Raw genomic sequence first — 10,766 nt, 5'->3', positions numbered from 1 at the left:
TTGTTGTGCTGCTGTGTTCTCCTTCACTCCGCCTCGGTTTTTTGGGCTGAGTTCCGGGTACCTCTGTGATGGAGCGATTTCTCTTTTGAGAAGTGCTCTCTAGTTTGTTCTCTACTTGAGGTTGTGATTGCTTTTTCAGGTAGCCTTCATATTCCTCTACGATGGATTTGAGGCGCTTTGTTTCAGCCTCATCAACTGGGGTACCGGCTGCCTGGTCTTTGGCTATCTTCCCTAGTATGAAGACCGCCTTCTGGTACCGGTTTTTTTTCAGCTCATTTTGGGATTTCTTGCGCTTCTTTTTGTTCTCACTTTTAGCCGCCAGTGCATTTTGGTTGGTGCTCATGGCAGCCTTGGAGGTGGACGCTTCGTCCCTTACCTCTGTGGTTTTCACTGCTGTATCTACCGGTATACTTTGTTTGGTATGTTCGGTAGTACTCTTACTCGTCTCCTGGCTGGAGGCAAGTAGTTCGTCCTCATCGGATTCCGTTATAGGATTCCGATAGCTCATGTCCTTAGTCGTTGCTGTTGTCGTCAATTTGGTTGTTGTAGTTGGTGTTGTTGTTTTTGTATTGTTTGCGTTCATGTTTGGTCCCACGAGTAGTCCGGAAAGGGTAGTCACTCGTCCGCAGAGCCGGTATGCGGAGAGAAAGCTTTTATACCTCCGACCTCGCCCGGGCATCGGAGGGGACCGTTCGCGATCAGCTATTTATTACCCCCCGCTGACCATTGAGCCCTCGGCACGGGTACCTCGATACCTTGGCTTAGGGTGGTGTTGGTTCGGGTGTCCTCATACTTCCACAATAGGAAATGAGCGTAAAACCTAGGGTTTATTCATCCATATCACTATTGTGGGAATTATGAAGTGTCCCTCTTAGTTCGTAAGATTAGAGTGCGTTTCCTTTGGGATGCACACTTTACTCTTACTTAAGCCCCTTCGCCACGACAAGGCGACCAACTTCAAAGGAGTTCCATTGGAAAGTTTGATATTTTTTAGCATAACATCACTCAGAACGTTTTGTCATTTAATCGTGAATTGTTTTATTTACAGGGAATTAAAAAATTCATCTCGGCCAAAAAATGGAATTAACTCGTGAACATTTTCGCGCGATCATTTTTCACAACTTTCGACGTGGATTATCACGACAAGAGTGTATCGATGAATTAAAATCTTTGTATGGCTATGAAGCACCATCCTATAGCACTTTGAAAAACTGGTACAACGAATTCAATCGTGGCTAACGCTCGCTCAAAGACGAATTCCGTGAAGGTCGTCCAAAAACAGCCGTTGTGCCAGAAAACATCGATGCCGTTCGTGAACTGATAATGCAAGACCGTTATGTAACATACCTTCAGATAGAGGCATGCCTACGCATTTCTCCCACCAGCATACATTCGATATTGCATGAACACCTGGCCGTAAAAAAGGTTTGTTCTCGTTGGATCCCGCACAATTTAACAATCGCTCAAAAAAAGGCTCGTGTGGATTGGTGTAAAGAAATGCTGAAAAAATACGATCGCGGTGCTTCAAAAGAAGTTTGTAAGATCGCCACAGGTGACGAATCATGGATCTATGCGTATGAGCCCGAAACAAAACAGCAATCGACAAAAACAATTAAAAAAAAAACAAAAAAATAAAAATAAAAAATAACAAAAAAAAAACATTTTCGTTGATAAATTTGCCTATTTACATTATTAGGCCATTAGCTACCTACGTAGCTATTAAAGGAGTTGTTAAGCAGGTCATAATATAGACATACATATTTTGGTAAAAATAATATATAATTGGAATATTTTAAAACTTACGAACATATCTCATCTGATTAAAGGTTGATAAAAGGGCGACAGCCGTAGAAGCAAGAGCCTAAGGCTCTCACTATTTTTTACAATTAATATAAAGACGTAGTTTAGTATACAAAATAAGGTTAAGTAAAATTCAAATCAACAAATAGACTGTGACCTCTAAAATAAGCTTTTCAATAAAATAACTTTAAAGTTTTAGGAGCTTGAACTTTAATATTGCAAATAATGAAATTACACAGCTTTTGTAAACTGTAAAGATTTGTGTTGGAAGAGATCTCTAAAACGGCCACAACTTCATCGATATCCTTTGAGGTAATATTCGGACGAAGATCTACTATATCCTAGAAAAATTCATTTAAAATAACAATATAATTTTTAATTTACATTGTTTTTAGCAAAGTTTAGCAAATCTTTGATACATTGTGCTTATGAAACTATTTGGTTGGTTGAAAGGGATGATCGGCGAACCGCAGGCACCCGCACTTGAGCTTATTGTACTTCTGTGTGATTCCATTCGACAAAGTACCCAAACGATTTTAAATGAAGGCCCCGATTCTGATTCTCCCAGTTTTTGCCGAGTCATAAAAGATGTGTGTGGTCTATCGTTGTCCTGATCGAAGATCTTTCTGCTGATCAGTTCTGGCCGTTTATTTTCGATTTCTTCAATCTTATCAGTTGCTGACAGTAAAATGTAGAATCCATCGTTCGACCAGACTGTAACAGCAGTGGATGATTCCTTTTCTACCCCATCAAACACTCAGCATAGCCTTTCGAGGCGTCAATCCTGGCTTTGCGACCATTTTTTGAGCTTCACCACGCCTGGACCATGATCCTTTTCGCATGTTACTGTCGTATTTGATCCACTTTTCATCACCTGTTACCATTCGCTTCAGAAATGTTTAGATTTTATTTCGTTTCAGCAAAGAATCGCAGATGTTAATTCGGTCCATTAAATTTTTATAGACAATTCATGTTTTACCCAAACATCGAGCTTCTTCTTGTAGCCAGCCTTTTTTAAATGGTTCAAAACCTTTTTATGATGAAGGTTAATTTCCTTAGCAATGTCATGGCTGCTTATGTGACGGTCCTGCTCTATCTTTTCCATAATTTCACCGACTTTTTCAACGACAGGTCGACCAGAGCGAGGTATGTACATCTTCCACTTCGAAGTGCTGCACGAACTGATACGGCATCGTATCCGTAAACTTCACAAACTTCATTGGTGCCTTGCGTGGCCTTCCTCCCTTTTTTATACAAAATTTTCAAAATATATCGAATTTCTTCATTATTTTCACTCATTTTTGAACAGCTGTAGTTTTAATTAAAATCTCACCTTTCCAACACTATATGATATGACACAATGTGATTGGTAGCACTGGAGATATACGACTGCACCGACATCTATTAACAAAATACGAAAAGACTTTTTCGACTACCCAAAATCTTTAAAATTTTTCTTTACTGACCAAATTTCAGCTTTGCACAAATTAGTGCATATGATTATTCTCCTTTTAAGCCACAGATACATGGTTTACAAATGCAAGTAAATTTAATAATGTAGATTTCCATTCCGTGGCGAGAAAATGAAATTAAAGAAAAACTTGAAAAAGTTATTTGATCTGTAATAATACCTTCAAATTTTGCTTTTACCGGTATTTTACAATGGATGACCAAAATACACTCTTATGTGAAAGCATTATAAAGGACTGTTTACATATATTCTTTGTTTAAAAAATAAATTAAGTACAGAAGACGTGGAACGAGAAGGTTCATAGTGTGCCGATTGTCCAAATGGTCCACTTTTCGCAGGGCGATGAGCGTGTTTCACCAAAGAAAATTAATTAGCATATTTTACCACAGTTAAACAACCAAAAAGAACAGAATGGAGCATTTTTCAGTGTTAAATGACAAAATAATGCAAATACATATTAAGAATGTACGCTTACCGGTCAACATTTTCAAGTAATCGAAAATTTTACTATAACTTCCAATCTAATTAATATTACATAACTCCTATTACTATTTCCCTCTTTCGAATTCCCATCTATAGCTTTGGGGACATATTCTTAGATAATTTTTAGAAAGATTTAAGCAAAAAGAAATCGATATTTCGAAGTTTCTAAAGCAGGCTCCCCCCTTAAATATTTCAATACAATTACACATTTTTTCTCTATGTACATATGTACTAACACGAACGCACATGTTCGGATTATTATTTTTTAACATAGATGCGATGAAAAACAGGGGTCGAATCACGTAAAAGCCTGTATTTCGTATTATGACATACGTGATCGCAACGCTTCTATCGTAATCTGGCATGATGACATACGTGAACGAGTATATAAACGTATCCGTTTGTTCGAATCGTCATTCGAAGGCAAACTACCAATCGTAATAGGCAAATTTATGGAAATGTGAGCAATTTTCTTTAAACTTTATGCTTTTTACAATTTTTAGTAATAAAGAACATAAACAAGAAACCAATGAATAGAATATCTCATAAAAATTAAAAAAAAAAATTATTTATATGAACAAAATTTTTGTATTTTAGTTGACATTAAAAATAAAATTATGTACAAGGTTAAGGACATATACATTTTGAATAAAATTTATTAAAAAATACTTTATTTGGTCTCTTATCGTTTGGTCGATTGCGGGGAGTCGGTTCGCTACCCCGGTGTCCATTTCTTGTGTGTAATGAGAATCGCAATTTTGAGGGTCGCAACTTATTGTAAATTTTATGTAGATGTATGATATGTAATGAATCACAAATATTAGCAAATCTTCCACTTTTGTGGGGTGATACCTTCCTCTCTTGCCATTTCCTAAAATTCTCCACCGTCTTTTTAAGATTCCAATGCTTTGTTCAACGATACATCTAAAAAGAAAATTTTGTTAATGGGGTTTCATAATTTGTTTTTTTTTTATACCTACGCTATTGCTACGATCTCTCAGTTAGCTATATCCGCACTATTTTTTTATCCTCATCACTTTCAATAGAGCTCAAATAAAAAAACAAAGTTGGATTCATTTTGATATTTAATTAGCTTTTGTTAGTTTATTGAAAATTTCGAAACAGTTTTGATAGTTCCATATCTATTGTGACCTAAAAATACGATCCAAAGCAGTGTGGAATTTAACAACTATTGTGAAGTGAGAACACATTACGATCCGTTTGTTCTCGTATGTCATAATGCCAATCACCGCATACGACTGACGTATCACGTAATTTTCTTTCGTATATTTGCCGATCCGCGCACGGATGTAACGATTCGACCCCAGTTATCTCATTTCTTGATTTATTGCAATGAATTCGCATGAGAAAACATAATTCCCTACATTGTCAAAAGAAAATCCCAAAAAGGGTAATAAAAAAACGATTGAACGCGTGTCATTCGCGCTAGTTAATATTTTAACCTTTAACCACAACCTTATGTTTCAGTGAACATTAAAGAAAAATCATCAAAACAACTTTATCTTAGAACAATAGAAGCGCACTATCAGTACAACAAACAATAACAACCCAAATAGTTATTTACTAGTAAACAACCAGCATCTCAATAGTATGAGCAGCGATAAGCATAGCCTATATAAGCAACTGGAACAATAGCCTCGACGTCACTTTATCATTATCGACTGCCGAGTAACAAATTACCACTTGTAACACTTGTACAGTTTAAGTGTAATATATTCAATATTGTACATGTGCATACGGTAAAATATTATACAAATAAAGGATCAGTCAGAACCAATCTCATTGGCTGACTTAAAATTATATATTTATTTTATTCCTAACGAGTAAATAAATTAACTCGCTCGTAGAACAAGAAGGTAAGTGGATGAATTTTATGTGATTTTTTAACAATATTTTGCAAATAATTACTTCATTTGTTTTTATAGTATTGGAAATCAGAACAGAACTGGAAATAGCAGCAGCATCAATACCATATAAATTGTTAAGTAAGTATGTGAAAATACATAGTGTGTGTTCTTTGAAATTGGCCTGCGCAGTCCAACAAATACATAAGTACATACAAGTATGTGTTTTATGCGTTTAAGGCGGTCTGCACAATCCAATATAATATGTGAAAACAAATGTTTGTTTTGTATATTAAATGATCAGATAATATTTATTGCAGATAATATCATCATTTTTATTTAATTAATCTGTCTTTTCAGAGTTTATCACTATTTTGATTCAATCAATCTTTGCTTTCAGAGTAAATATTTAATATATTTTGTTTTTCAGAATTTTAGACGAAGATTAGATATTACGAATTCTATTTAATTATTCTTTATTTTCAGATATTAATAATTTTTTTATAAAATATATTTGTACATATCTATATATATAAAAATAAGTCCGTATATGTACGTCGCCGAACTAATCATAAACGCGACGTGCGACTTCAACCAAACTTATACCAGGAATCAGGGATAATGGGATGCCCAACTTATTCCAGCGTGAGAGCGCCTCAAAATAAGCGTTTTTTATAACATTTTCCACTGTGGCCACATCGAACAAAATTAGAATTTTTGGGCATTTAAATTAAAACGCGCAACGTTTATTACGATTGCAAATTATTATATATTGGACTTTTAATATATGGCGAAACCACTTAAATCCTTTTTTATGATTTTATGATATATTAAAACAACTGACTTTCGATCTTTCAATACTTAATAAGGTGAATTAAGCCTGTTAGTTGTCAATTAATGAATGTTTTTAATCATTTGTAATAGAAAATGATTTCTATTATGCATCAAATTACAAGACGTTTCATGAAATATATTTAAATTTCGCATTTTCTTTGACTTTCATTGTTTTAAATTTTTAATAGCGATCTTGAACAGCGGCAACAAATTCCTCCGTTTACATATTTTTTTGGTAAAATTTCAATCTGGCCATCGCTCGTTTCCAATTGCTAAACGTCAAAACCTCCCCAATCCAGTCAACTGTCAAAGTTTAGGTGGTTTTGACGTTTAGCAATTTTTCTCTCATTTCCAGTGAGAGAGGAGTTGGGCATCCCATTATTCCTGCCAGGAATAATGCCAGGAATAATGGGATGCCCAACTTATTCCAGTGTGGGAGCGCCTCAAAATAAGCGTTTTTTATAACATTTTCCATTGTGGCCACATCGAACAAAATAAGAATTTTTGGGCATTTAAATTAAAACGCCCAACGTTTATTACGATTGCAAATTATTATATATTGGACATTTAATATATGGCGAAACCACTTAAATCCTTTTTTATGATTTTATGATATATTAAAACAACTGACTTTCGATCTTTCAATACTTAGTAAGGTGAATTAAGCCTGTTAGTTGTCAATTAATGAATGTTTTTAGTCATTTGTAATAGAAAATGATTTCTATTATGCAACAAATTACAAAACGTTTCATGAAATATGTTTAACAGGCATGTTCTGGAAATCGCACGATTTAAATTCGGCACCGAATTTGCAAATCGCGTGAATTTGGTAACAGTGTTCCACAATTCGCGCGAATTGGCTTAAATTCGAAATCAACTACGAAACAGCTGATTGAGTATTGACAAATAAAATTTGTTTCAAAGAATTTTACAAAATGAGCTTATTTACCATTGCTGCATATTTATTGACAAAAAATTAATGGGAAAAAAATGAGAAAGTTCGGCGGTGAGTTTTAAGGGATCATTCCAATCCCTTGGATATCCCAGATTCCGTGTAAGTATATATAAAACAAAGTTTGGAACAAAAGAGATGCATTTTGTCCCAATAAAGTTTTGTTGCCTATTACAGGATAAGTAAAGAAGCGTTTCTTGAAATTGTTCGTGATGTCCAACCATTCATAAATCCGTCATCTATTACGATTGAAATAAAGCTTGCTACTACTTTGAGGTACCTTGCAGAGGGAGGATTCCAGCGCTCGGTAGGAAAAGACACCGACATATCCCTTGCAAGAAGTACCGTGTGCAAAGTCTTACATGAGGTGCTAAATGCTTTAGAAAAAGAACTGTGTCCAAAATGGATTAAACTACAAATGAGCGAAGAAGAAATTAAAATGTCGAAAGCACATTTTTTCATCAATTTTTGTATTCCCGGAATAATCGGTTGTGTGGACGGGACACACATAAAAATTACGAAGCCCCACCAAAATGAGCATCTGTTTTTTAACAGAAAGGGTTACTTCAGCGTTAATGCGATCATTGTGAGTTACAAATATGAAATTTGTTGTTGATACTAATTAATTTGTTTTACAGATTTGCGATTACAGAATGCGTATAACGCCTGTGGATGCATGCCACCCTGGCTCCAGTCATGACGCCTTTATATTTTCATTAAGTGCTGCCAAACAATATCTTTAATCCAGGTATGTGGGCGGAGACCATAGATCTTGGCTACTAGGAGATTCAGGATATGGCTTGGAACCATATTTACTTACCCTTTATCGTGATGCAAACGCTGGGTCACCCCAGCACAAATTCAATTTACAACACTCCAAGGCAAGAAATATCGTTGAGAGAGTAATCGGAGTCCTCAAGAGCCGCTTTAAATGTCTTCAAACAACTATGCCATATGTCCCAGAGAAAGTTATAAAAATTATAAATATATGCAGTGCTTTGCACAACATTTGTCGCCATTATAACCTGGATGTCTTTGCTTTAGATGTAGTGGACGATTTTCTGGACGAAGAAGTTGCTGATCATAACTGCCGCTGTATCCATTCGAGCTGAAATCGCAAATAACTTAACGCGTATAGTTTAATTTTCATATTTTTTATTCAATAAAAAACAATAAAAACATCACACATGACTGAGATCATTTAATACTATTAATAATTAGTAAAATTAAAAGTAAAATTATTCGGTATTTTTAGTACTTGGTTTTAAATAAATATCCCTTTGGACTCGAATTTCTTCTATTTCTAACATCTTTTGTTTAATAATATTTTTAGCGATCAAGCTTTCCTGCTTGGCCAGATAATACTTTCGACGATCGTCGTTTTGTTCGGCAATAAGCTGGTTTTGTTGCGCCACTAATTTCGTCAACTTTTCCATATTTGCAGAAAGAAGCTGCAATGTATCGGATATCTTCTCAACTGCACCTGCTTCTGTTGCCATGTGCTTTTTGAGACAATCTTGCACACTGTCCTCATGCCGTCGTTTGCGTGGTGTGGACTTTGGTCCGCCGCTGGCAATTTCTTCAATACTTAAAATGGCATCCAAAGAATCGTTTTCCACATCAACAGAATTAACGCTCACTCCAAATGAAGCGCTATTTGCAATGCCTTCCACCGCCGTGTAAATTCCACATATTCGAGCAACTTCTTCCTCACTGGGGGTCAGGGTAAATTTATTGAATTGCCCTCCTCCAGTAGCTCTGCTTTCGTTTTTGTTGTGCGCGATTTTCTTTCTAATGCAGCCTTTCCAATCGGACCATACCTATTAAAAAAATGTTAATGCAGTTCACATATGTACATGTATGATATTTTTCTCACTTTCTTCCAGCCGTTAACGTCTTTTTGCGGTGGACCTTCGCTATTTAACATTTTGGCAAGGTCTGCCCACAAAGCCTCCGCAGCGCTCAGCAATTTAAAAAAATATTTTCCTGGGTTTGGCTTTTATGTTTTCCCCTAAAATAAGAAAAGGAAAGTATTAATTTTTGTGAAGAAATCCAAATAACTGGCTCAAATACTTACATCTTAAGTTTTACAAGCAAATTCAATAATTTTCTATTTTGTATTAATTTAGACTTACTTCACCGCTTGAAATACAATAAATCCAATAATTTCGCGCTCTTATTTTTGACCGATATCAAAACGTCAAACAATTTGCGAAATCGATTTCTAGAACATGCCATATCGCACCGATTTCATGTTCGAAAAATGTGTATTCGTAATCGCAAAGTGGTATTCAGAACACCGTCTCACGATTTCATTGTCATTTTCATGCGAAAACGATTTCTGGAACATGCCTGTAAATTTCGCATTTTCTTTGATTTTTATTGTTTTAAATTTTTATTAACGATCTTGAACGGCGGCAACAAATTTCTCCGTTCACATATATTTTTGGTATAATTTCAATCTGGCCGTTCCAGTCATTCCAATTGCAAAACGTCAAAACCTACCCAATCCAGTCAACTGTCAAAGTTCGGTAGGTGAGCGGCTCTCACATTTCCAGTGACAGGAGAGTTGGGCATCCCATTATTCCTGCTTATACACTACGTAGGCAGTGGCCCATATATGGTTTGTATGAAGTTTGGTTGAAATCCGATAACGTATATGTGTGCGATGCGTATGTAAAGTGAGTGTGTTTTTGCCGCAGGCATTTTTTGTACCGCATACAGCATTCATTAGTATTGAATACATTTTGGTCGTTTGTGTGTTGGAGAGCATTGCACGGAATGATGCAAATAGCAATTTGTTATTGTTTCTCTTTTCTCTTTGGGCGACATTGGTGATTGATCTTATAATAATCGATTTTTGAAAATATTAATTTCTTCGCATTTTTTGGTGAGCATTTTGATAAAAATAAATTAATTTTCGTTCTAATCATCGTTTTAATTTGAATATTTTGTTTAAAAAAACTAAAAAAAAACCATGATTAATGAGATAAAAATCGATTGTTTTGCTAAACAAGTGTTTTGATTGTTACAAGTGCATCATATGATTTTATGACATAATCTCAAATTTGATATTTTGTGAAAAAAATTGAGTGAATTTTTTTTTTGTTTAATGACCGATCAGCGAGCTAAAAATTACTTGGATTTTTTGGCCACTTTTTAATTGAATTTTGTCACATTTTCAGCAGATCAGATCGTAGGCCGAAAAGTATTAATCAAAATGTTCAAAGGCGTGTCACACGAATCTACGTTAATGTTGCTTTAAATGGTGCTGGATGTAGATATGATCACGCAATTGATTACAGTTTGCATAAGTTTGTGGTTATTGGTGGAAAGAACAAAGTATGCCAACATTGTAATG

At 35.2% G+C, this 10,766-nt stretch overlaps 2 protein-coding genes across 2 annotated transcripts; one reads left to right on the top strand and one right to left on the bottom strand.

Annotated features, from left to right (window-relative positions):
• The first annotated feature begins 7,210 nt into the window (after positions 1 to 7,210).
• On the top strand, positions 7,211 to 8,591 carry LOC126765996 (putative nuclease HARBI1). The gene is made up of 4 exons (XM_050483714.1): positions 7,211 to 7,221; positions 7,472 to 7,507; positions 7,583 to 7,991; positions 8,044 to 8,591. Exons 1-4 carry the CDS (start codon positions 7,211 to 7,213, stop codon positions 8,146 to 8,148), a joined length of 561 nt encoding a protein of 186 aa, XP_050339671.1. The 3' UTR covers positions 8,149 to 8,591.
• A 52-nt stretch (positions 8,592 to 8,643) lies between these two features.
• Positions 8,644 to 10,318, bottom strand: LOC126765995 (uncharacterized). The gene is made up of 2 exons (XM_050483713.1): positions 9,282 to 10,318; positions 8,644 to 9,225 (listed from the first exon to the last, which is right to left on the bottom strand). Exons 1-2 carry the CDS (start codon positions 9,330 to 9,332, stop codon positions 8,644 to 8,646), a joined length of 633 nt encoding a protein of 210 aa, XP_050339670.1. The 5' UTR covers positions 9,333 to 10,318.
• Positions 10,319 to 10,766: the final 448 nt, after the last annotated feature.

This window comes from Bactrocera neohumeralis, unplaced genomic scaffold, assembly GCF_024586455.1.
Source record: "Bactrocera neohumeralis isolate Rockhampton unplaced genomic scaffold, APGP_CSIRO_Bneo_wtdbg2-racon-allhic-juicebox.fasta_v2 cluster11, whole genome shotgun sequence".
Taxonomy (NCBI): Eukaryota; Metazoa; Arthropoda; class Insecta; order Diptera; family Tephritidae; genus Bactrocera; species Bactrocera neohumeralis.
This window is presented reverse-complemented; position numbering and strand designations above follow the sequence as displayed.

Excerpts from the sequence above, each read along its gene's own strand:
- LOC126765996 (XM_050483714.1), top strand. Across the intron at positions 7,508-7,582 it reads TTGGATATCCCAGATTCCGT|GATAAGTAAAGAAGCGTTTC; the intron begins GTAAGTATATAT and ends TGCCTATTACAG. Across the intron at positions 7,992-8,043 it reads TCAGCGTTAATGCGATCATT|ATTTGCGATTACAGAATGCG; the intron begins GTGAGTTACAAA and ends TTTGTTTTACAG.
- LOC126765995 (XM_050483713.1), bottom strand. The coding sequence starts at position 9,332 with ATGTTAAATAGCGAAGGTCCACCGCAAAAAGACGTTAACGGCTGGAAG. Across the intron at positions 9,226-9,281 it reads ACGTTAACGGCTGGAAGAAA|GTATGGTCCGATTGGAAAGG; the intron begins GTGAGAAAAATA and ends TTTTTTTAATAG.